Genomic DNA, 27,619 nt, shown 5'->3' on the forward strand with positions numbered 1-27,619 from the left:
CTTGGTTATGTCTTCATAAAAGTGTACAAGGAATGTCCATCAGCTGTATATTCATATCATGTGGAAACAGTACAAGTGCACTATTTCTGCATGGTGGTTATGTCTGGATAGGAGAACCTTTTCTTAATTTGTAGAACATCTGCAAAGCTTCCTCCCTGTCATTCCTTTGGTATGCAGCTCCATTAATCTGCTGGCTAAAGCCTAATCCCTCACCACAGATCTTCCATATTGCTGCAGAGAACATACTGTTCTGCAACATGCAAAGGATACAGTGGCACCTACGTGACTCTACTAGAATCTTACTCTACGTTTATGCTTCCTTTTTCAGTAACAAATAATTTCCTCCATTACAAATCCCACTTACCATGTCCGAGTATTAACTTCATATCGGTAAAGGTCATCCACCAATCCATACTTATTGCCAGGTAACGCTTTGTATCCACCATGGACATAAACAGATTTGGTCAGTTCATCATAGACGCTAGTATGGCCATATCCACCTTGCACAATTGCTCCTTTTGTTTCTGGTACAAGCCAAGAATTAGACCCTGGAATAGAGGTACAAAAGACAGATTTAAGACTTACTATTGCTAACACATAATACTAGCAGTTTTAAGTTTATAAAATAATTTTCACTATAATTCTAAATGCAGCAATAACTAGGGATGTGTTTTAAGAAGTAATTTTACAGCAACATCTCAAAATATCTGCAGTTGGATGATGTTATTAGACTGTTATCTGCTATTCTTAATTAAATCACAAATGCATCTTTGTTACAGGTGCCAAGTAGTATCTCATACTCTCCCATGTGTGAATTCAGCGCACACACAAAAAAAACCCCAAAACAAAAAAAGCCCAAACCTTTTGGAAAATATTAAATTAAGAGTTGTAATTAATTTTCTCTCAATCTTAAGTTTGTCCTACCAGAGATGGCTGAAGAGAATTCAGTACTTCAGCTACATCACCTGCATTAGGAACACCTATACTCAGTCATGGGAGAACCGTCTGGAGAAGCCTGGCAGAAACTGAACTGCTGTGAGTTGTGAGAAGCATGTAACATAAGGTAGCTCGAAGTACACATGGATACAGATAGACACTTTGCTAGTAAAGTGTAAAATTATTCAGCTAAAATCAGTTTCCAACTACTGTTTCTTAGTTATTTAACTGCAAATATACCCACTCAGTTGCTGAAAACTCACAAAAGGATAATTTGATAGCAGCTCATTAAACTGGCACATAAATCCACACTTTACATCACATCATTAATAACTGCAGAGACACCAAATAAAACCATTCAAAATAGCTGTTATGACTAAAGAGTAAAACACAATTGGAAACTGTTTTACCACAGTAATAAAAAAGACAGGGAGGTTAAGTGACTTCTTGTTGCCTGTGGCTCTGAAATTTCTACTTTTTTCCCCTCCATCTTCCCAGTTGATGATGTAAGCCACAAAAAGACCAAGCCAGGAGCTAAGTATTTCCTGGAGAAGCCTGTCTATTCAAAAGAGTCTATGATAATTAGGTAGACAGATCTACAGATGTGAAACGGAAGAAATAATTCACTTACAGCCTCTTGAAGACTATGTCAGAAGAATAGAAAGTGTGGACAAAGACCTCCAAAATGGAGCTGTCTCCTAATTCTTAACCTAAATTGGCTGTCATTATAAAGTTATTTATCCAAGGCTAGCACCCACCACCATACACATTGTTTTATCTGAAAGTTTAAATTCCAGTTCAATTTTTATCTGATACTATGTAGGTAGTTTAAGATTACCTGTTTTTCCTCTGGATTGTTCTGTTCAGTGAAAAGACTCATGACTTTCAGATATTACTGTTGCTATTCTACTTTCAATAAATGGTTTCCAGGCAGTGCCTCTATAAACATGTTAGATTTTTTCAGTAAGGAGTGCTTATAGCAAGTTATAAAGTATAGATTAAACTGGAAGATTTGTGATTATTTTTTTTGTTTATGAATGCTATTTGTGTAATACACTTTCTATCTGACACAGCAGATTTACATTATTTATATGTAGTGTAACATAACTAGTATTTTTTTCCAATCTCTATCTTGGATTTTATCAAGTTATTAGAACTGCAACTCTGAACACAAACATCAAATTTGTACAAATAATACTGTATTTTACATACAAATTACCTTGCTAACAAATAGATTTACTTGATACAATTTATGTTAAGAGGGTTGCTGAGGAGTCAACCAGCAGATAAACTTTTCTATCACCAACACTATCCTCATATTTTTCATTTAAATAGTGAATAGTCCTAAAGATTGGTATACAAGCTTTGCAGGGAAAATTATTTCCCAGATTTAAATTTATAAGTCTAATAGACAGTGTGAAAATAAGATCAAATGAATATTGGGAAAAAAAAAAAATCACAAAAGAAAGTCATTCCAGTAATAGGAGCTTCTACTTTTCATTCGTAATTTGACATTTTTCAATCAACACCTGGGAAATCTTCTGGAGAATTCTACCACAAAGTTTCTCTTGAAATCCTCAGGCAAGTCACTATGATAGCTTCAGATAATTAAATCTGTCAAATATTAAACAGCTGGGCAAGGTTACAGGCTGCAATATTGTGGTCACCTTTGTCAAACAATCACATGCTTCATGTCCAGCTTTACCATGACCACGTCCAGGAGACTGACTGAGTGAAAGAAAAGGAAAAAACCCAAAAACAAACAAACAAACCAACCCACCAAAAACAGAAACTTGTAAACAGAAAAAGAAATTACAGCTGGGAGAGAAGCTAAACTCATTAATTTAATGTACTGAAGCTGGGGGTATGACTCCCTTCCAAAATTCTCACAGACACAGCAAGTGAAACTGCAGGCCTGGGAGCAAGAATTTTAAACAACACTGCTTACATATTACCAAACAGCAACCACGGTGCTGACATTAAAGACCCAAGGGAGGAGAGACAAGATCTGGACAATTACAGACCTTAATCTTGCCTCAGTAATATGCAAAGGTTTTGGGTTTTGTTTTTGGTTTTTTTTAATCATGAGAAACTGTTTTACTGGACAACATAAATGTACCAAATTATTTACATCACATTTACCTAAAAAACAGTTATCTACAGAAGGAAGCATGGGTGTTCTCAGTATCTGGGCTTCCTTACTATTGTGTCACGATGGGAAATTAGTAAATAAGCCATTATCATGGAATGGAACTTGGGCACTGAAGAAGAAGCAGCAACGAAAAATGTTGAGAGGTTCTGGGATTACTAGGGAGACTTCTTAAGGATCTGAATGGCTGCATTATATGACATTGTCTCCATATTTAAGGTGTAATAATTGCATAAATTTAGACACTATCAATTCACAGAAGCAGCAGAGAAATGCGAAGAAAGAACTGGATTATCTTGGCCACAGGAAAAAAATGGGTCAAAATTCAACAATAACTTCAAGATACCCTGCACTGGGATTAGCAACATGAATTTTTATAAAATGGAAGCTCTTCAGTTGATAATGACTGAGAAGAATGAGCAGGAGCACTGCTTCATCACAAAGTCTATAAGCCATAAATACTTCTCTCATGGATGAAGCACAAATGTGATCTTACTACATACCAATTTAGGTGTTCCAAATAAAGGAGGATTAAGGTTACTTTAGCAAGGCACTGGTGAAATCTCACCTAGCATATCCCACAGGCTTTTCTAATCATCCATGTTCAGCAGAGATTAACTCTTTGGAAAAGGGGTACAGAGATGAACTATTAGAATAAGAGCAGAATAGATGAGGTGGCCTTAGTAAGTCTTGTGAAAGGGAGGATTGGTATCAATAAATATAATTCTAAGCGAATTCCAGGAAGGGAGGCGAGTTGCATACATTAAAAAAAATGTGTCATCCAGAAAACAAGTTAATATCAACTGGCCATTGATAAAGGTAGGCTATGAATTAGAAGATTCCTAGTCATAAGGATGGTCAAGAAAATAAATTCCAGCCTTTTACTTACAGGAAGTTCATCATATCCAAAGATGTAACACCATTACATCTTCAAAGAATGCAAAGCAAGTGAAATAAGAGACAAAACCTTATTCTTTCTTTTTTTCTCATTCATTTCTTTGTATGAAACTGATTAGGATAGCCAGATCAAGAAAAACTGCAAATTTGAGCAATAATAATTTTATCAATCAGAACTGAATAATTAAAATAGCATTTTGAGATTAAATTGTTCCTAAAAAGATGTTTGAAAATATTTTTTTAATATGCATTAACAAACCTGCTAAAAAACCCAAGGAAAGGTAGATAAATTGGCCTGATCTGCCCTTACCAAAATACAAAATAGATTAAGTATAAAGAACAAAATGTCCAAGGAGCACCTCAGTGTGCCATCTTTATTTCATTACAGTGACAAACTATAAGTTTTTTTTTAAGCAAACATGAAGCTTATGCTAACTTATAAAAAAGAGGAAACACATGTTACATCATAGGGTCATTTCTTTTAACACTATTTCAAAGAAATATTTTTCATCAAAAGCAACCTATAAACTACTTCTGAAGTCATTTTAAAAAAATCAGCCTAAAAACAGTGATATGCTGCTAATCCAAACAAATATCTGTCTTCTAAAAAAATAAAATAAAATTTAGAAGTCTTATTCAGAAGTTTTTTAGGAGCTTTTATAAACCTCAGCTAAAACAAAACACTTATTACATTCACCTTGAGACTCACATTGAGATTCTTAGAAAGTTTATGAGGTATTGCTAACCTAAAGGGAAATAAATTTCCCTGGGGAGTAACCCACAAAAGCTTTATGGTTCAAGTTAGTAAAATCATTCACATAATTCCCATACGAGGATTTATGGGTTCCTCAAAAGTCGTACGTCTAGGTATAGCAAGAAAGGACAACAGGAAGCTCTTCTCTTCCCGCAACAACCACCGTACCTTTGGAGCAGAAATTAATTCCTGCGCTTCTGCATAGTGAAAATCTGCCTACAAACCACGTCCAGTTTTTCCAGAACTTTGTGGACTTGGATAGAATTTACTTTCTTCACTATGCAGACAATGTCATAAAATTTTTCAGATCATGCACACATTTTATTCAAATGTTTTTTTAATAAGAAATACACTCCTATGTGAAAAGCTAAAGAATCCATAAATAAATTAAAACTTCTTCAGATATTTCTTGACCAAGTTCCTATAGAAATCAAGGTCAGAAAGTTTTAGCACCAGAATTCCATGTACCAAGTTAAACAAAGTTCATTAACAGGACTGGATCTCTAGAGGTTTCAGTTCATAAGGACCAAAGGGTAAGTTGCCTCTTTCTATGCCTCCTTTTTTCAGTAGACATCTGATAAATGCTTGAAAAAATAGCCTTCATTAGAACTAAAAGCCATGGCTGATAACATTTAGAAAGAATAAAGGAGTACAGTTTGAAATGTTAAGGCATTGTATGTTTTAAAAGCAAGCAGAGAGAGAGAAAATGGGACTCTCATTTTTTTTCCCATAATGTCAGAAGCCCTTTTCTATAACAAATTTTCTCTCCAATTCAGGTGGGTTCACAGCAATACTTCTATCACTTCCTACATCTTTTAAGTTTGGATTCTGAGCTGCTAAAGTCCCCAAAAGCTAGTCATTTCTTAGTTCAAACTGCCACCTGGAATTTTATAGTTAAAAATGATCCTACAGCTGCAAAACTATAAATAAATGCCACAGCTGACACAGAATTCAGGAAAATTTGCCACAAAATTCATTTAACTTAAGGGGGAGGGGAAGGAGGGAGATGAAACGAGGTAAAACGAAACATGAGAATTATCCACAGCAGAAATGGTTCAGTTACAGCGTATAGACCATGTTTTGCAAAGTACTGCATGTGCCAATGAGCCCTCATCACATGAGTAGACTCACTGAAATTAATGGGTTTCCACAGTAATACCCTTTATTGTTACTAGTTTACTTTATATTTGATGCAAGTGAAGCATACTTTCTCTAACAACCAAAATTTCTCACTAATATGTGATAAAATTATCATTTCAGAAAGGAGACAAAAACTTGAGAATAATTCAGACCCATAATAATTGCCAGAGAAATAAGTGCTTTCTCCTACTCAAAGCTTATCATCATGATATGAAAGGTTTGAGGTTTTTTTTCTTTGTTTGTTTTATATAGGCTTAGTTATAGTCTGTTTTATTAATCCCCCACAAACATAGGTTTAACACTAAAAAAACCCTTAAAATAAGAATTCACACATTTCAACCATAAGGCCAGCAATAAAATCCACCAGACAGAAAATTTTACACTACAAAGTGAATCATGTAACCCTCTTCATAATTAAACTAACCACAGTAATATGTGAGAATAATATTTGTACTTCTACTCCAAACTAAATAAGCAGCATGTGAAGAAGCAAATAATTCAAAGTTCCAATAGGCATCACAGTGAATGAGTGTGCAGAACACTAGTACAGTATATTCTTGTCTTCAAGAAAAAAAAAAAAAGTCTCTGGTAGGTTAAAAAAAACCCAAAACTTTCACAAATTAAGTTGGGTTTTTTTAATTGGCCTTTAATACTTATTGTTAATAATACTGTTGTGAAACATCATTCTAAGACCAGAGTTTTATAGTAGTTTTATGCAGTTCAATAAAATTTTTCAGTGTGGATAAAGCACATCATGGTGCTCTTCCTCTTATTCCCATTCTCTTTTATCCTTAATCACCATTGTTATAAGATTTCAACACTACCATCAGAGATAATGCAGGAAGCATAAGAACCTTCTGAGTTTTGAAGGGATTTCCCCAATCCGTAAATCTGCTTAAACAGTGTTTATACACATAGGCATACATGCAAAAAAAGTTCAATGGAACAATTTTTAAAAATTATTATGCCTTCACATATAAATATTACTTTGAAAAATTGTATTATGCATTCTGTGATTGCTTAAATACCTGACTCGGATCAATTCTATAGAAAAATAGAAATCAAAAAAATTAAGAGAAGATTATAAATTGAATTAGTAGGCATATAAATATTCCTAAAAACTTATCAGAAGTTATAGATTTTCATGTTTAGTCTATTGAAATAATATCTCAGATGTACCATGGTATAAAGAACTATCTTAGTTATCTGGCAGGCGCTGGTCTCTCCTCTCTGGTGACCAGTGATAGGACCAGGGGAAATGGCAGGAAGATGTGCCAGAGCAAGTTTAGGTTGGACATGAGGAAAAGGTTCTTCTCCCAGAGGGTGGTGGAGGACTGGAAGAGGCTCCCCAGGGAGGTGCTCATGGCACCAAGCCTGACAATATTCAAGAAGCATTTGGACAACCTGTGCCCTTGGACACATAGTCAGAATGTTGGGATTGTCCTGTGCAAGGACAGGAGTTGGACTGGATGATTCTTGTGGGTTCCCTCCAACTCACAACATTCTACAATTCCATGATCTTGGTTTATTTAATTCTAGCATTTAAAATCACCCCTAAGAAAAATTTGCCAGTGTGGAAGGGGAATCCCAGACAGATATGGCAGATTATTTACAAAAATTAATGTTCATTTTCTCTTATTTCCTCTAGTAGCAACCTGTATACACTTTAGAAAGAATCCTATATACAGTGATGAACTAAGTTATTACATTTAAAAAATCAGAATGAAAATATTACTGCAACATTAAAGAACCTTCAAAACAGCTACATTATTGTAGTAGGCACTGTTAATTGTATTCTGATTTACCTTTTTTTGCTCTATTTATTCCTTTTTACTCTATCTACTCTGTAGTAAAAATAGCAAGTCAGTGGTAAAAAAGTAAATTTCAACACAACAAAACCACTGCGTGGAATCTCTAATTTCAACCTTTACCTTCTTTAGGGTTCTGCAGCCATGTACACAATAACACATAGCCAAAGCTACCATACTCCAACCATGCATGAAATCCTACTGCTTAACAAGAAATCTCATCTACATAATTTGAAGAAAAAAAGATGAGGTTTTATTTATTTTGCAAAACACATACCTTTCTTTCTGAAAACAGGAGTGTTCTTCAGTTTAAAAAAAAAAAACAAAAACAAAAACAAAAAATCAGACTTTTTTTAATCAGTACATGATAAAAATTATTTGAAAGTGACTTACTGATATAGTACTCCTGCACAATGCTTGTGTAACCATATATGGCAGAATATCCAAAAATTATAATCATAACCACGTCTCTGCTGTCCAGCTCTACTATGTGTGCTGAATGACCTTCCACAGCATACTGCTGGCCATGTACAAGTACTGCAGGAGTTCTGCTACTCCATGTTTGGCTGTGTATGTTGAAAATCCAAAGCTCATCAGTAACATTGCCATTATTTGTTTCGATTTTGCCTCCGTACATGTAGATGTCTTCCTGTAAAAATTGGGAGAGAAGAGAAAGCAAATAATGGATTAAAGAAAGATAACATCTGAACTGCATACTTCTGTGCTGCATTATATTTCATAACTGAACAATCTGATTGAAATCTTCACATTTAACTAATACTACATTAACCAGCTCAATATCAGACACTAATCCCAGACAATTATATTTAAACTAAACCAACAATGATGATAAGGAGACTATTTCTCTGAAAAATAAACCCAGCCATGAAAATGACACCAAAATTAATCTCAATTGGATTACTTTGAGCAGAAAAACTTTAATTACATGGCTTTTCTAATTCATGCTGAAGCATTCTATTAGAAAAAAAAAACCCAACAAAAAACAAAAACAAAAAAACCCCCAAAAAACACCACTAAGAGGAAAGGTTATTGTATAGTTTTCTTCAGGAACAGTTCACAGAACTAAAATGTGATTTTCCACACACTCAGTCTATCGGGATTTCATTCAGCATGTGCACAAGAGAGCATATACTCTCTTAATAGCAAAGCAACTTAAGTCCTGAGGAAATTCAGTGTCATCAGAGCCCAAAGAAAAGGGACAATGTGTGTACAGCATCCTCTTGCGCACATTTATTAAAATCAAATCCCTTAGGAGAGTACTTTGAGCTCTTTTAAAGGGATGCAAAACAGATTTTCCAGTCTTTATGAACAACATACCTCAAAGAGCAAGGCTGTCTGTTTTGATAAGTAATGAATGATTTACTTAAATATTGACTGAAAGCAAATCCTACTAAATCTCAAATCTCATCTAGAGTAGCAAATGAAGGCATACAAAGTCAGAGAACAAATTCCAGTTTGGTTTCACAGACTGGCTCAAGGACAGTTTATCCTAAGTAGAAAAACTGCCTCTTGTTCTAAGAATGATGCTTAGTCTTTGCTAGGACATTCCAGAAGCACATACATTCTGCATGTTATCTGCATGGTGTTTGTATAGTTGGCAGCTGTCTTCTGCATACTGCAATGTGATATTCTAGGGTTTACCCTAAATTCAATCTTACCTGGTTAAAAAAAAAAAAAAAAAAAAAAAAAAGTGAAGCTGCAGGCTTAGCTCATTGGACAAAATTTTGCATGGTATAGAGTATTGAGTCTTAGAAAAAGAGACTAGAAGATAAAGAAACCACCTAATACAAGAAGTTTGGATCAACCATGCAAAAATTTCAGACTTCTTGTACAAGAAGCTGATGGAATCCTAACAGAAATGTAACCTGCATGCAAATACATCAAGAAAGATGAATTCAAACTGTCAGGCATGTAAAATATAGGTGATCAGTAGAATGACAGTCTATTTAGTGCAGCAAAACAAAGACTTGAGAAGGTTGTAATGCTGTCTATATAACCATAGTTGATGGTAAACAACAGAGTCCAGGACCATATGAAGAACTTTCTCATTACTCGGACAGATTAGTCAGTAAATGACTGACCAAACTGTCTGGCCTGTCTTCAAGAGTACACTTGAAATTTATGCAAGATTTTCAACTATTTTTTTTTCCATTTGAGGCAGGAAAGCATTTCATGATCTGAAATTTAAATCACTCCTATGCAGTGGTACTCTGTGTTACTGATCAATTTGAACTGGTGGTGTTTGAAGAAAGATGATCACATCCTTCAGTAGGAATTTGTAGTAGGATTAAATATATATATCTGAACCCATTATTTTCCTATGAGGTAAAACAATGTTTCAAAAACGTTGGTGAAGACCCACAAAAGGAGGCTGTGCACTGATCCAAAGGAATGGTGTGAAAAAATATTCTTAAAAAAATCCTATTCATTACACTGGCTCCCATTCATTACACTGTCACATAGATCTCAAAAGGCAAACCAGCATTGCTAACATAGTGGACTAATTATTCATTTATTATTTTTAAATGTAGACAGACTACAGAAGAAAGTTAATTAGGGAGTTGCAGGTGCTGTATAACAGTATTTGGAAAAAAAAAAAAAAAAAAAAAAAAGGATTTCTGACACTGAGGAAAGACACTAAACAAAAAAAAGTGACCTAAAGAGTTGCATGAACTTCAAAACGATTACTCAGACAGCTGACAGTAAGAAAGTGCTCCTCGCAGTTCTGCTTAAATGATTCAAAGTTCAGATAAAAGAACACTTCTGTGAGGAGCAATGTTTATAAATGACACAACAGATCCTGTACACAAGACTATTCACAGAAAAAAAGACAAGAAGGTCATGACAACTGCTTTATCAACCACAAAAACAGATTTAACTAAGCTTCGCTCAAGGCTGTTTCTGAGATTAAGAAGCTCCTAGTGCTGCTGAAAAACACTTTAGAAGTTAGTGATGATCAGCTGAACATGGAGAAAGAAAGGCCCATGGGCCAAAGTCAGTGGAAGAAACAGAATGAAAAAATGTTCCGTGCATATTTATACAGGACAAAAACAATGTCCTAGGCAAGTAAAGGTGGACATCTATCTTGAAAGCCCAATCAGGAAGAGATGGTAGGAAGGTTGCAAGTGCACAGTCCTGAGCAGCCTAAAGATCAGGAAAGGAGAGAAGGAATCCTCTTATGAACTTATACTACCTTTATAACTTACTTATAAACTAAGTATAAATCAAGGTATGTGCTAAAGCTGAGGCTTTCTGACAGACACACACAAGATTAATGTCTTGCATAAATGAATAAAGCATATTAGATATTTGTTTATAAGAAGGTAGTATACCACAAAAAGAATGAGATTAAAAAATTAAAAACAACAACAACAAAAAAGTTTAAAACTGAGTCAGAATACTTCAGAAAAATATCAAGAATCCGGCCAAGATGGAAGATGTTATAAATTGTACTCCTCAGCCTGGAGGAGGGACAAGACCAAGAGGCAGACTGTGCAAGGAAAAGATAACAAAACAACAGGGAGATAAGTACCAAGAAGATGCAAGGACTCCAACACACACATTTTAAAGTTCTGATACCACATGTGAAAAGCAACACTTTGAATCAAAATGGCAAATAGTGAGAGTATTTACTCAATAAATACCAATACCATGGTCATTTTAGATATATTACTTCACATTAATAAAATTATCTTAAAAGTTTCATAAGCTTTTAAAAACCTCATGTTTTTTTCAATGAAAATTTCATATAAATATTACCATATGCAAATTTAAGTATATAAAACTACACAGTATATTGAACTTATAATTCATAGTTCCCACTCAGTAGAGAACCCCAGCACAAATGACAAATTTCTTGCTGTAAACTGAGCAGGTAGGCAGCTCGCTCATTCATGACATTCCCACCTACAGATCACATTGGTTTCCTGGCAACTGTTCAGGTACAAGCCCAAACAGCCACTACAGCTCCTGTTAGTTTCAGTGGAAGCAAAACTTTCCAATAGATGTTCCCATTTTCTCAAATCAGCTTTTTTTCCCTAAGAAAATTATTTCAGTAGAAATTTTGATGAACCGTCATGATAAAGAAAAATTACTAAAGCTATATGATTTTTAAATAGTTGACTGTGTATATTGCACAGAGAGGATGACAGCAGAAGGCAGGAATCATAAGACCAAATCCAGGATTTTAACAGAACAGTTAAATCACATTTCTCAAGAGAAGAAAATATTCATTTGATTTAGTATTTCTCTTGCAGAGTAATGACTGACACACACATTTCAACTAGCCAAAACGGAAACAATTAAATAACTCAAATACAGAAGAACTCAAAGTAAACTTTCACAATTTTGAAAGCCTGATGGAAGATTTAAGACAATTTAAGGTAGTAAAATTCCTCTTAATTTCTTCACCTTATTGATATCACCAGCATCTTTGGAGAATGTGGTTTTTAAATAATCAAATAATTCAAATAAAATTAAATGCCTGGTGAGAGATGGTAAAAAAAGAAGGAGCTAGACTCTTTTCAGTGGCTATTCAGTGAACAGACAAGAGGTGAAGGGCACAAACTGGTTTACAAGAAATTCAATTTACACAGAATCACATAGAATGGTTGAGGTTGGAAGTGATCTCTGAAGGTCATCTAGTCCAACCACACTGCTCAAGCAGGGACTCCTAGAGCACATGTACCAGGATTTTGTCCAAACACAAATTTAAGGGTACGAAAAAAACATTTCTTTTTACAGTAAGGATGGTCAGAGACTGGAACAGTTTGCTCAGAGATATTGTGGAATCCAATATCTTTGGAAATATTCAAAACCCAGGTGGACAACATCTGGAGCAACCTGCTGTAGTTGACCCTGCTTTGAGTGGGGAAGCTGGTCAAGATGATCTCTAGAGGTCCTTTCCAACCTCAGCTATTCTTTGTGGTTCCATGAAAACAAATTTTTAATACAGGTACATCTCTGAAGAGCATCTTCCTTATTTTCTATTACAAACAATAACAACAATAATCCATTGGCTGATCATGAACAATATCTAAATTGAAAAGTAAAAATATTTTTCTTAAAAAAAAAAAAAAAACAATGACATCACACACAAAAACAGAAACTTTGAAAAGTCATTTACTTGGTGTGACTGAACAGGTGACACAGGAAAAACTTAGAGTTCTGGTAAAAAAAATGGCAATCAGCTTAGGAGTCTGAACTTTACACTTTGAGCCCAAAATTCTTTTAGAAGTCAGAAAAATAATAAAGTCTTTCTGTGTGCATTTATCCTAAGAGCTACAGCAACAACAAAAGTCAGGATCTACAAGAAAACATTGATTTTTCTAAATTAATAAAGTCTCCAAATAAAAAAAATAAATCCTCCTTTAAGTGAGTAATCATAAATTAATATGATGATTTGTGCATTCAAGGTTTCATAAAAACTGACAAAGTAACTCACAGAATTTCCACAAAATAGGTAAATGAATACTTATTTTTAATTGAGGTAAAAAGATAAAAAATTGTAGAAATGACCAGTGATCCAGTATGCTTTACTTCAGCTGTCTCATGTTCCTGACTTCCAAGGCTGTGTACTTGGTAATTCCTGCAAAATCATGCCTCAACAGTATCACCTTGCTTAGTAGTTTTAACAAGACTCCAAATCCCTTCACAGAGCAGCATTTTACAGTGAGAAAAATCTGAAACAGAGCAAGGAAATTACTCAACAAGATCACCAAAAGAGTAAATAAGAGCACCCACTTGTCTGGTAAGTCCCAGTCAATAGACTGTACAGCAGACCAGAATAACTAGTGGAAGGTGTCCCTGCTGATGGCAGGGGGGTTGGAACTGGATGATATTTAAGGTCCCTTCCAACCCAAACCATTCTGTGATTCTATGATTCTAATTCCTCTACACAGTTCACACCGAACCCTGAACAAACAAACTGCCAAAATCATTAGTTCCTTTGACGTTAGACAGGCTCTCTTGCCCACAGTGTATCTCAGTGTTAGTACTGAATTTATATTTCATATAAATGCAGTAATTCAAGATTTTTCTAAAACTTATTATATTTTTATTCTTTAGACTTTGCAGTTTTTCTTTTTTCCTAAAAGAATAACACTTATCAGCTGTTCTGACTGTACCGGGGAACGTTGTACTGTTATGCAAATCCTGCCTGCATTCCCCAAGAATCTTATCTGGTAGTTACCACACAAAAAGTGTAAAGGAAATACAATAAGGGGGTAGTTTATAATCCAATTCTAATTAATTGGAAGTAAATTAATAATTTTCAAATAACCACATAATTTTTACTTTCTAATTCTTAACTGTATCATGACTCCACAGAAAAGTTTATTCCTCAGAAACAAGTTTTCTGCTTTAATTCTTATATAAATCAAATCTGTTCCTGAAAATTTGGCCTAAGAAATGCTCTTCACAAACCACATGAAGAACAGTCATTCACAGCTTTCTTGAAACAAGACTATCAATCTGTTTTCCTTCCATAGACTGTACCCATGTATTAGTATACAAATTAACTAAGTAACCTTTAAGAAATTTCAGCAAAATATAAGTTAAGACTTAAAAAAAAGTCATCTGGCAATAACTCATCCTTCACAGGCCTGTTTTCTGCATTCAATAATTGCCATCTGATTTAGGACTGTCTAATACCTCCTCTTCCTTTCCCCAGACCTTTCCCTCCTTTAATATGATAACATCAAAAACATTCTTTTATGTGTTATATCAAAAGAAAAAAAAATAATCAACATCCCCACTTGATCACATAATCATCCCATTAGATCAGGACTGACAGACTGGAAAGCAGTCTTGACTTAACCCTTCCTCCTGCAACATGCTTCTTTATTCTTGGCTTATTGTGGAACTACATCCTCACTAAGAACCTGCTCAGTTACACAAGGAATATATTATAACCTGAGCTTCCCAACAGGATCAAATTCAAGTTCAAGACAGTACATACTGCAGCAGATCGTATGCCAGGAGGTTGGCCTAATCAAGAGTGTTGTCACTTTATTGCTTAATTATTTCCACAGTTTTCCACATTCTGGCTGGCTATAGTTAAAAGTATGAATTCATCAAAGGATTCAATTAAGTCAGTTGCCAGTAACTTTTTTCCCTGGACTACAGTGGCATTCAAAATATAGGACAGGAAAATAAGGTAGTGTGCTTTTGGGAAAAAAAATAAAAAAAAAAATCAAGATATACTTATTTGTGTGAACATTCCTACATTTATAGAAAACTAGGCTGAAGAAAAGCACACAAACAAAATTATGTGAAGAGAGCTTTAAAACTGCTGAATATATAAGCTGGAATTTTAGCAGAGATGTCAGTCTGATCTTCTGTACATTTCATATTTGGATTTAAAATATTGGAAGGAAGGAATAAGTAATGAAAACTGCATAGAAAATTATTAAGTAGGCATCTGCTTTTAGATCTCCTAGACATAAAAGCCAATCATGCTTAGACTTCAACTTTCAAACCAATGGGAATATAATGTTGAAACAAGGAATGAAAAATATCACACTTTTACATAAAGGAACAAATCTCTTGATGAGTAAGGTCCACTTAATTAAAGAAGAACTCTGAATAGGCTTTTATCTAGACTACATGCAAAAAGTGTATGACAGCTTATCTTACCTACTACTCATATACTTCTGAGGTCTGCAAATCAGAATTAGAATGCAAGTTGTGCATAACATGTAAATGAAAGACATTAAAAAAAAAAAAAAACTTATGCAACTTAGTGGTACAACCTGTTAATAATTATTAATAGAATAGTTAGAAAAGACTTTTACATTTCTAGTGCTGTTCCATATTATACTACAATAGCCAACAAAAATAGGCATTTAAAATACTAAAAATAAACCTGGTGAAAGATTTTGTCTCACTCATATTAATGCAGAAAATGTTTTTACTCTTTTTTGGTTTTGTTAACACAAGCTTTTTATTAGACTAATAAAAAAATACCAGAAGAGAGATACAGACTCAACATCAGTACCAATTAATTTGGAAAAGGAATCCAAACAATTAGCCTTTTTTAATAAAGCTTTAAAATTGGAAGTAACATTCATAAAACTCAAATGAGTCAAATTAAATTTGAATACACTTAAAATGGTCTGTATACTGGAAAACAACTTTACGATTACTGTTATGTCAGCCTGCCTGTTTGATTCCTTCCTACTGCCAATACCAAAGGAAACGAACCTTAACGCCCAGTCATCCTTCCACTGTCTTGGGACTATGAGCAACAGTGTTAATTACGAGGTCAAATGCTGTGAAACAACCACAAGCTCGTTACTGAGTAAACTCCCAGCAGTGACCATATACACACCTTGTATGTAACTCCCTTTCTATTTATTCCAGGGATCTAGTATTTTTCAGTTTCCTGTCTAACTCCCTATCTAGTCACTGTTTAGCAAACCTACCTTAAAAACCTCACAAGCCATTTCCTCCAGTCTCTTTATAATCCTATTTCTTATATTAATTATTTCAAAGCATGCTGACATTTTTTATCACCAAGATGCCAGGAACTATACATAATCTTTGAGATACAGGAGAACCAATTGCTAACAGACACAGGTAGGACCTTTCCAATAACCAGTCTGAAGAGGCACTGAAGGTAATACTATCTAACAGTTTAGCTGGTATAAAAGCAAGAACACTTTTATACTCTCTCCTCTATAAATGCATAAAAGTCTAACTATACATCAGTAGGAGTCATCTGATCTTTTTTCTTCAGAACAAAGAAGTACAGTACTTCGATTTTAACTAACGAAGCTTTCTGAGGGAAATGGGCACGGTAACTTATTTCATTCTCCACACAGTCAATTATATATCTTCAATTTACCTCGCACCACAATCAGGCAATAGTAGCTCTGTGCTCTCACTCTGGTCTAGCACTAGGCTTTTAAATCTCAGGAGCTCAAGTCAAAAACTTAATCTAATTTCTTCTGTGTAGATATTTTTTCTCTGAACTACAAAAGAAATGTTATACAATGACTAGTACACAGCTCACAGCACAGCTCAAAGCTGCCATCTCTAGGTATTATGTTCTACTACTCTTCACACTAAATTATTTTTCTGGTTTTTTAAGAGACTGAACATCTGAAAGGAAAACTACCAAAAGTTTATCCTGACAAGTTAATTTAAGAACTTTCTTCAAAAGGATGTACCTTTTCACTTAAAATTTCTTCAACTTACATGGTCAGCTCCTTTAGGCCCCTGTAATTTTTGACATTGCACATAATCTCTACTAAAAGCAACATATTTATTACTTGGCATGAGTGCTGCTGCCTTCACTTTTAGTGAATTCTGATTCCTAATGAACATGTATCTTTGACAAAAGCAACAGTTTCTGCTTGCAGTTTTTAATAATATTAAGAAGAGTTGCATTTCCTCGCTGAGATTCAAAAAGATGTGTGAATTAACACAGGTCTATTATATTTAATATTTGCTGTTAAAAGCATCTCTAAAATGGTTACCCTTTAGTCTGGAATATCTCAAGAAAATATTAGCACTGTCAAATAAAAAGGTTAAATGATATTTGAAGCCTTTATTCTAACTGCTAAATGATACATTACTTGAATGTTTCCCAACTGAAAGGTCCACATTCTACAAGAACTGTAATAACCAAAGATACCGGTCAGAAAGATCTGACCTTTCAAAGAACAGCTAATACATTAGTAATGAATCGAGGAACTGACGAGAAGAAAAGCAATTTTTGAGTTGGTGTTGGGGCATGAACAGAATCTAATTCATATTACTACTAAAAATCACCACTACAATATTAACCATGCCATGTACAGATTCATCATGTCTGGAAGAGCAACAGATGGCCAGAAAATCAAAACAAAACAAATCCACTCACACCCACAATTCTGCTTAACTTCAAAAGATGCACTATATAAAAGGAAGACTGATCATAAAAGAAACCAAGAAGTACAATTAAAAGGATAATATCTTAAATGGCAATATGAAGACATTTTAAGAACATCTGCTCAGATCACATGAATGCTTCTTATTTAAGAAAAAACCCCAAATTTCCCATTACAAATAAAAAAAATAAAGCTTATTTAACAGGAGAATAATGGAGACGTAGTAACAATGGAGGATAATGTTAGAAGAAAAAGTTTACTTTAAAATAAAGGTTCAAAAACTTTGTCAGATTAAAATGCAGAGACATAAAATGGCAAGCCACGAAATGGTTTAATGAGCTGCCTGCAAAATTATATGTAAAGTACTAATACATCATTTTTTCAGATGCATTAGAAATACAGCCAACTAGATAATTTATGGTGCCAGCAGTCTGAAGGAGCATCCTGATAAGATAAAGCCATAGCAATAAAATGAAGTTGGTTTTCTCATGCGAGTTCTTCATGGTAGACTTTACAGGTATTTCCGTCACAGAAATTAATAACAGAAAGTTGCAGGAAAAATAGCAAAACTGACAAAACAATCAGCAACAAGTCACCAGGATCAGTTGGGAAGGAATTTAAGAACAAAACAGCTGACCCCTCTCTGTAGTGTGTAACTCCCTCCTTAAAAATGTGTCAGTACTGAAAAGAGACTGAAAAGCAACAGGCAGAAAGAACAGAATTCAGTGAATACATAGATAAAATAGGTGGAGGAAAAGCCTAACAACTTTTGACAAGGGAAGTTATACTTTGCAAATCATTGGATTGTCCTGAAGAAATCAAAGGTCTGGTTGATACAGTTACCTGGAATTTCCAAAAGATGCTTGATAGCGTTCCTCATGTCTTAAAGGAACTAAGCTGCTCTGGGACAAGCAAGGCAGATAACACAAGGGTAAATAATTTGATAAAGAAAAGTTTGGGAAAAAAAACGCCCACCACTTAAATGAATAAAGGTCATTAGTGGTGTCCCACAGAGATCTAAATTGGAATTTGTTCACCATCCTCAAAAAAAACCTGGCAAAGAGATGAATGGAAAAATGACAAATGTTTTTTTGACAATATTATGTTACTCAAAATACCTGAGACAATAGTCAAAAACAAAGACTTGCAGAAAAATCTCATAATACTGAATGTGCAATACAAGGACAAATAAAAAGGTAAATAAAAGTTCACATAGATAAGCATGAAGTGATACATATGAATAGAAAACAATTTTAAGTCTGTACATATAGTGGTGGGTTTTGAATTGACTGGAATGAGATCCTGAGGTAATAATTGGTAGTTCTGTGAACATACCAGTTCAAAGCCAACAGCAGATTTTTAAACAGCTAAAATACTGTTTAAAAAATAATAGAAAAAAAATTATCCTGTTAATTCTATGACCTCAGTCTCTGAGGTACCAGTAAACCAAAGACTGGGATTCCAACGATCTCAGAAGGGATATAACAGAACTAGAAGCAATTCATAGAATAATAGAACGTTGCAAGTTTGAAGGGACCCACAAGGATCATCCAGTCCAACTCCTGCCCTAGCATAGTTCAATCTCAAGGTTCAGACCATGTGTCTAAGGCCACATGTTGTCCAAATGTTTATGGAATATTGTCAGGCTTGGTTCCATGACTACCTCCCTGGAGACTCGGCACCAGTGCTCCACAATCCCTGGGTGAAGAACCTTTTCCTCTGGTTCATTGGTTGGCAGAGAGAAGAGATCAGCACCTGCCCCTCCTCTTCTCTTTGTGAGAAAGGCAATGTGTTATAGAAGGTAATGGTAGAGGTAATGACGCAACATTATCTAAGGTATGAAATAGCTTTCTCCTGAAGGATATTAAAAATGCAAGGAATTTTCAGCATGAGAAAGAAATGATAGAGGATATGATGGAACTACAGAAAAGCATGAGTGGTATGGAAAAAATAAATAGAAAATAATATAAGAATTAGATATTATCAAATTGAAACCAGCAAGTACCAGTTTCCCAAAAAGGGTTATTTCTTCACAAAATACATTGGAATTCTTAGACAGAGGATGGTACCAATGCTAAAATAAATATATGGTCTGAAAATTTGGAAAAAATAAAAAATGGATTCATAATCTTTCCACAAAAATATTATCCTATTTTAGCAAATCCCAGCTGCAGACTAGGACAGTATTCTGAAGAATATTCTATACGTTCTTGACATTTTCCCTTATATTCTTCCCTAGGCATTCGCTGTTACCCATTATTCAAGACATTACGAGGCTAGATGAACACTCTGGTCTGACTTGATACAATCTTTGTTGTTCTTCCTTACTGGAGATGGTCTTAGGCAAACTGAAAATTTGGGATACAAATTCTGTATTTCTCCATCAGAGTTAACAAATTTGCCATTATCTATATAAGGCTAAATTATGCACTGCATTCACTTCTGGTCCTTTATATATTGGAGACATGACTAATACTAGCCAAAAATTAACGAACTAACAAAAGGTTTTTTTAAAAAAAAAAAAAAAAATCAAATCTGTCTCTATATTCTACCAGGACAAAGAATTTTTTTTTATTCATTTATTTTAGTGAAATAAGCCTTTAAATGTGTTTTTAATAAAGCATCATGCAAACTACATAATACCAGAAGAAGAAAAACTGGCAGTTCATACTTACTTGAACTTACAGTAAAATTCTATTATAGAATAACAGTTTGGATTTTAATATTGGTCTGGTTCTTTACCACAAATAATACGACAAATAAAAAATGTATTTCTTATTGCCACAGCCTTTAGGGCATTAAGAGGCCTTAATGGCCCTGGCCTGCCTCAGCTGGGGTTCAGCCATTGACCTTCAGTCCCTGACTGCTTGTCATCCTGCCTCCGGAATGGACTTAGACCTGAGCTGTAGGTAGCTTGTCTTCCAGAGGGACCCCTCAGGCAGGAGTTGCAGCCTTCTCTCCAGTCCTGTCTCTGGCCCTGCCTTCTTTTGCTGCTGACTGGACTCCCTGGACCTGGGTCATCACCTGGGACTGTCAAAGGACCCTGCTACCAGCACCCAGCTCTGCCTGCTGGGCTCAGCCCCTGGGGATGGTGCCTGGTCAGCAAGGGCACTGCCCACAATAGAGTCATTCTTGGCTCCTGGTACACCTTGCCTTACTGCAGTTCCACTTACATTAGGCACCTTTTATTGATGGGTTTAGCTCTGAGGGTTTATAGTCAGCTTATAAGTGACTTAGATGTATAGCCAGTTTCTGGAAAAAGATTGTGCAACAGATCTAAGTACTGTAGAAGACACTAACACAAAATGTTTACAGACTAGAAATCAAATTATCCTCAAAAATCATAGTTCATGATGAATCATTGTGAGATGACCAACAGAACAGAAAAAATTTAAATAGGATGCTAAAGAGTTCAAACCTGATATAAAGCAAGAGTGTGTCCATATCTCTGGAGTGGCCCTTTGGATATGGGTACTACGTTCCATATACTGCTTTCCAAATTGTAGCTAGAAGAGAAATAAAAAAGTAAATATTTTCTGCCTACAGAGAAATAGTGACTTTTGTACATTTGAACTAACTTCTGGTTTGGCAAAGTGTACACTTGATCACTGTTGTTTATCTGACATAGTAACTGGTTAGCAGCAGTAACATGATCACTTTTAACTGTTAAAAGTGTACTAACTAGCGAGAGTGAACTCAATGCTCAACATTGAAATAAGAAACAGCTTTTTCAGGGACCATCAACAGTCTCAGAAAATAGGATTGTAATAAAAATCACCAGACTTACACGTTACAAAACTAGGTTGCTAAACTCGCCGTTATCAGTCACACAAAAAAACACCACTAAACTGCTTATGCCACAATCTTTTGCACTGCTTTGAAAACTCATTGTTGAGCACCCTCTCAGTTGTGTAGTTAATTTCTATTTCCATTAAATTTTAATTAACAATTAATCAATTTATGGATTAAAACACAACAGGATGGAAAAAGAAGTAAAAAAAATAAGAAGACAGATAGAAAAGGAAATCACCAAAGATGATGGGATTTGTTTTGGATGACTGCAAAGGTGTGAAAGAAAACGAGAGGTAGACAAAACTAGAATAAACACACTAATAATTTAATTTACCACATTTAGGGCCTGTACATATATACAAATCACCATACAAACTATCATAAAGATGAAGAAGTGAAATACGGATGACCTGCTTAACCCTACTGGCAGGGCATCAATAGGCTAAGTACATGTACTAAGTACAAGTCTCCTACAACTATAAATTAACTTCAATAATGCAAACAGCATTCTAGATGTACTATCTGGAAAATATCAGCACATGGAATTCTTTTACTATTTTATCACTATGAACATTTTTATGTTATGCAGCCAAGTATAGCAACAGTTTTAACAAAACTGAAGAAATTACACATTATTATCACATATAGGTAGATGTAACCCATATTTTAACTTTTTTTAAATCAGAAGATTACAAGCAGAAAATAACACCATAAATTAAAAATAAAAAAAAACAAAAACAAAAAACCCAAAAACAACTAACAACATATAAAACTTCCAGTTAAATTGCAGGATACAGGCTACCTTCTTGGTAAGATATTTCCCCTAAACCACATCAGGAGGGATATGACAAAGGAGAAATCACTTACTTCAACACCATTTGGAATGAACTGTAGTTAAAAGTGTATCCACCAATCACCCACATAAATTTCCCGTGTAGGACTGCCTTATGGGAAGCCCGGCCCACAGAAGGGCTGAATGGCTTTACGTTTGGTAGAATCCAGTAAGACTCCGTGGAAGGGACGTTCAAAGAACAATCTGGACCTGTTTTGTAAACAAATGTGCAATTTGTACAATCTGTTAGACAGGAATGTTAAAGCCAATAAAGCAGAAACAGGGGAGGCTTAATTAAAGATGTCAAGATTGCTCACTCTGATAAAATATGGTATACATTTTTATGATCAACAGACACTCAATAAAAAAAAAAACCTGACATCAAGGGATGTCAATCAAATTGAAAGTGTTAGATTAGCTCAAATAATAATGATATATTTCTGCATTCTACTCAAAAAAACACACTGAGTCACACATTGAAAGAAAAGCATAATGCATCATATTTTTAGATGTTATATAGGTCTAAAATGTGAGACAGTATACAATGCATCTTACTGCTACCTCTGGAGAAAAACTATACTGCATTTAAACTAACCAGAGTAAGCTTATAACCAAGCAAATAATGTTATAGTAAATTAAGTTACAATATAGATTATACCATATTAAATCTCAGGAATCAAAATTTGGCCTTTGTCAATACTATTCTGCATTGTCTTTCAAGAGCAAAATACACTGTGAAGTGCTTTATAAAAAAATTATATTTTGACTATTTTAATTTTATGAAATTTTATAGCTCATTCTACAAAGATACCAGAACCCACAATTATATATTCTTTTGGAAAATATTTTAGCAAATTACTTTTGCTAAATAAGTATAAGTCAGCAAAATATGTCATTTTCAAGATAATATAATTATTAAAATAATGAATAGCAGAAACATTTATTTTTCATTTGTTTTGTAATAGTCAAAATGTGATCTCCTCATCATTAGTTTATGCTCTCAATGTTGGAAGAAATTTAAAATCCTGTTATTTAAAATTTGAATATATTCAGAACTTTGTTAATTTTTTTTTTTTTTTTTTTTTTTTTTTTAAAAAAGACAGGATATGCACTATCTGCCCCTTGTCAGTGACCATACAGCATTACTGACTGGCCTTATTTCTAGATGGGAAACACTGAATTTTTAGGACACCAATGTGTTCTACTTTAAGCATTATCAATCATGGAATTTAAATTTTTATAATCAATGATGGCATACAGATATTGTATAGCAGATAGATTATTTCCATAATTTGATGTTGATGCTATAAAGAACGTTATGTCCCTCTCAGCCTGCCTGACTGGGATAAATCCTTCCCTTAAACTGGACAGTACTAAAAACCAAAGCTGTGGAAGTCAGACTGGTACGTTATTTGGAAACTTGGTGATAACATTCAAAAATAAAATAAAATAAAATAAAATAAATAAACCAAACACCATCACACACAAAAGGAACCCAAACAACAAACTAATCCACATCCCAAATGTCACACAGGACATCTGGAAAACTACTGGCCTGCTACACTTCTGTTTTTACCAGACAAATCGGGAGAAACTATAAGATTGGAGAGAATTAGTCAACAGATGGATAACCGCCACCTAACTCATAAAAATCAGTATAGCTTTCATAAAGAGAAGGCCTGTCTTCCAAACTTATTAAAGATCTTTGAAGACATCAACACAGGGTGATCCAACTGACACACTTACATTGATTTTTCACAAGGCTCTTAGAAAAATTCCACACCAAAACTTTTAAGGAAACTGTTTAAGCAAGAGAAGGCTTTTGAACACCTAAATAATTGACTATAAGATATAGTAAGAAACAGTAACAAACAGTAGGCAGGAGTAAATGGCCACTTCTTAAAGGGAAGGAGGTCACCTTTCAAATCCCACAAGAGTTCAACATACACAACAATCCTGAAAGAGGATATGCAGTGAAGAAGGTTTGCTGATGAAGACAATTACTAGACAGCAGAAAGAGTAAGATCAGGTTTGAACCACCATAGAACAAATTCTTGTCTGATCACGTGACTGAGCAATACAATTACACATTAAATTGAACACAGATAAAGTTAAAACTATACAAGTGTGATAGTTTCACTGGGCAACTGCTCACCACACACTGACCAAGGCCAACCTGTTCCCAGATAACGATCCTGGAAGAGTGACAATCCCAAACCGAAACCGCAATCCCGGGAGAGCGAGAGCCCGAGTGAAAGCCAGAGAGAGCAAGAGAGGAAGAGCCCCTCACTAATATACTGATCATGATGTGACATGATATGGAATATCCCACTGGCAGAGCCAAATGCCAATTTAGCTTATTAATTTAAATATTCCTCACCCCCTTAGATCTTGTGCTTGTAGACTGACAGAACACAAAGTCCTTCACTTCCAATGACAAAAAAGCAAACATTGGAATGTTCTCAGTGTCTCTCTCATAACAAATCCCAGAAGGAAAAGCAAAATACGGCACTATTCTAACTACTGAAAAGGAAACCCATCTCTGTTTCAGGTAAAAAACAGGACATTAAGCTATGTTTTAACTTGACTAACTCATGACAGTAGTCATGTTGGGAACAGAGAACACCGCTACCTTTCTGTATAAATCAGTGGTTTGTCTACACTTAGAAAACTGTGTGCCCTGCTCAAAAGAAGATAGGGCTGGAGACTCTTTACAGAAGAGTAATAAGGATGTTCAAAGGAATTAAATAGCTTCTGTAATTGGAACTACTGAGTTGGCTAAGACTTTTTCACTTGGAAAAAAACAAAATTTGGAAGTAAATGATAAATGTCTGAAATAAGTGACACAGAGAAAGTGAATATAAAGAGTCTACAGTCTCTTTGAATATAAGAATCAAGATTCATCAAATGCAGCTTGAAGAAGCCACATTCAAAACAAACAAGAGGAAGGTAGTTCTTCATGCAAACAGTATCAGAGCTCCTTGGCAAGGAACTCTGACAAAGGATGCTCTGGATGCAAAGGTTTATAGTGAGTCAAGGATAGATTGGCCAAGAATTTAGAAGCAAGAGCTAACTAAATAAACTAAACAATTAATGTACATCAACTTCATAATTTTAAAACATACTATCCTTTGGGGGAGAGGGGAAATTATGTTTTGCCAATGTGCATTATAATTTTTTTGGGAAACTTGTTACAATTACTTCTTATACACAACGATCAAGCAAATAACCTGTACCTAACCAGTTGTCAACTTTTCCTAGTATTCTGTAGAAGAATTATGTCCACTTGTATCCAAATTACCTTCCATTCATTAAATGATGGAGATACTCAATTCCCATTCTTCATTATACCTTCTATCCAGAAAAGATTAATGGTATTTGAATGAGGTCTAATGAGAGTATGAACAATTCAGTATATTATTTCTTAAGCATTAATAATAGATACCGTAATAGAATTGCAAGTTCAGCAAGATTCTGATTTGACAAATCACTGGAGGAAACAATTTGAATCTAAAAGTGCTTAAAAATAAACAATTGATTAAGCATTCTTTGATAAGGGAAGATCTTATAATTATTAAAACAGTGCCTCCAGTCAGAAAATGAGAACGCATTTATGTTTTATTACAGCTGTCAGTCTTGCACAGAAATGTAGTGGTCAACAGTGTCCTCTGGTGGCAAATAGTGAATGAAACACACAATCTACTTGCACACCAATTGACTTGAGATTTGATTTTCTGGAGACAGGGAACAGCAAGAATTCATAGAACAAATTCAAAATACATTTAGATGACACTGACTACATTAAAATGAGGACAATAAAAAAACATTATAAGAAGTTAACAATGCAAAAATATTAACAATACTGTTAACCAGACCAGAGACTGAAAGAATGTCGCAGATAACTTTTTTACAACTTCAGTGCTTCATTGTTGGTTTACACTGAATGACAGGAAAGGTGAGACAGAAAGGAGAAACACCATGTACCCAGGTCTTGTTCTGGCATGGAGCAAGGACACATTCTAAGAAGATACACCTGAACTCAGGAGATGGAAAGCAGCAGGTTTTCTTCAAAGAACACATCAATATCCTGTGCATGACGCACACAGGCATTAAAGTGATATTAGTTAACATTGTCACCAGAAGAGGCAACCCCTGGCCTCCCCTCACTGCTTACTCTTCAGCTCTCATCGCTACTGGCACCAATTTTCACATGGCCACACCATGAACCAGACGAGGGAATGCACCCAGGTTAAAACTTGATTTTATTTTTAACCAAGCTAGTTTTTAATCTGGATGTGTTCCCTTACGTGCTTCGCCTTGCCCACATGCAGGCGGTTGTGCCAGCACAAGTAAGGCTGCGTGGCCAGGACTGCCTCTTCAGTAAAAGTGTAAAACATTCATTGAGTTACCACAGTATGTGTCAACCAGTTCAAAAATGGGATATATAGTTGAAAAAACCCAAAGCAACAGAATAATACTGACTTCTACTGAAACATCATTTAAAGAGCAAATGCTTATGTGTGGCTATTGCCTTGTAAAGGCAAAGTAAATGTAGGACTTATATCATTTACGGATTTTCCTACTTGAGTATATATATCACAAAATTATACATAATACATAAATACATTTTCTCTTCAGAAACATCACATTCACTAAATACATGTCTTTTATGAAACAGAGAGCACTACAGCTGCAGAACAAAGATAATGAAAAATATGTTCTATTATTTTCTATGCAAATATGATTTTTCTCCATTTATTTAAAATTGGATTTCTTTCTTATCTTCCTAACGTGCCACTCAATCCACTGGAGGAAAAAAAAAAAAAAAAGCAAAGCTTTAAAAACAGCAAATAACTATAAACCAGAATTGGAAGTCAATTATGTTACCCTCAAAGGTAGGAAAAAATTCTATAGGTTTAAAAAAGCGATTTACCCACACAACACAAGAGAAGGAATCTAATTTCTATTTATTGAGGAGTTTCATGAACTGCCGAAGTAACAATCTGTTCCATCAGTTCAAGTCATAAGATCAATTTCCACCTAATGAGAAAACATCATCTACTGTCTTCAACCCTAGTCTTTTCCTTTGGGATCACAGGGGGAAAAAAAAAAAAAAGTATTGATGTGTCGAATATAAATGTCACAGTCCTGACATACAATCTAGTCAAAGCATTTAAGTAAAGCATTTGTTGTTGTTTATCCTATATCTGATCATTTGAGTTGAGAATTATTGCTTTAACATAATTTTTCAACCACCACAAATGCAAACCAAATATTACTATTCTCAAGTACCCAATAAAATCTTCATATGATAATGAATTTTAGATTATGAAAAATATTTTTGAGAAAAGAGAACATATTCTTCGTAAATAGGTTGTTCAAAGCTTCACCCAGCCTGGCCATGAACACTTCCAGGGA

The 27,619-nt window shown here is 34.7% G+C and overlaps 1 protein-coding gene across 1 annotated transcript; it reads right to left on the bottom strand.

Moving 5' to 3' along the window:
* Window positions 1-364: 364 nt before the first annotated feature.
* LOC104523035 (attractin-like protein 1) lies at window positions 365-22,411 on the bottom strand (the record flags this gene model as incomplete). Its single annotated transcript, XM_029084379.1, has 4 exons — window positions 365-548; window positions 8,078-8,333; window positions 20,996-21,083; window positions 22,237-22,411. Coding segments are annotated over 4 exons (703 nt in total), but the record flags the coding sequence as incomplete, so codon positions are not given.
* Window positions 22,412-27,619: the final 5,208 nt, after the last annotated feature.

Source organism: Antrostomus carolinensis, unplaced genomic scaffold (assembly GCF_000700745.2).
Source record: "Antrostomus carolinensis isolate BGI_N321 unplaced genomic scaffold, ASM70074v2 scaffold23723, whole genome shotgun sequence".
NCBI classification, from domain to species: Eukaryota; Metazoa; Chordata; class Aves; order Caprimulgiformes; family Caprimulgidae; genus Antrostomus; species Antrostomus carolinensis.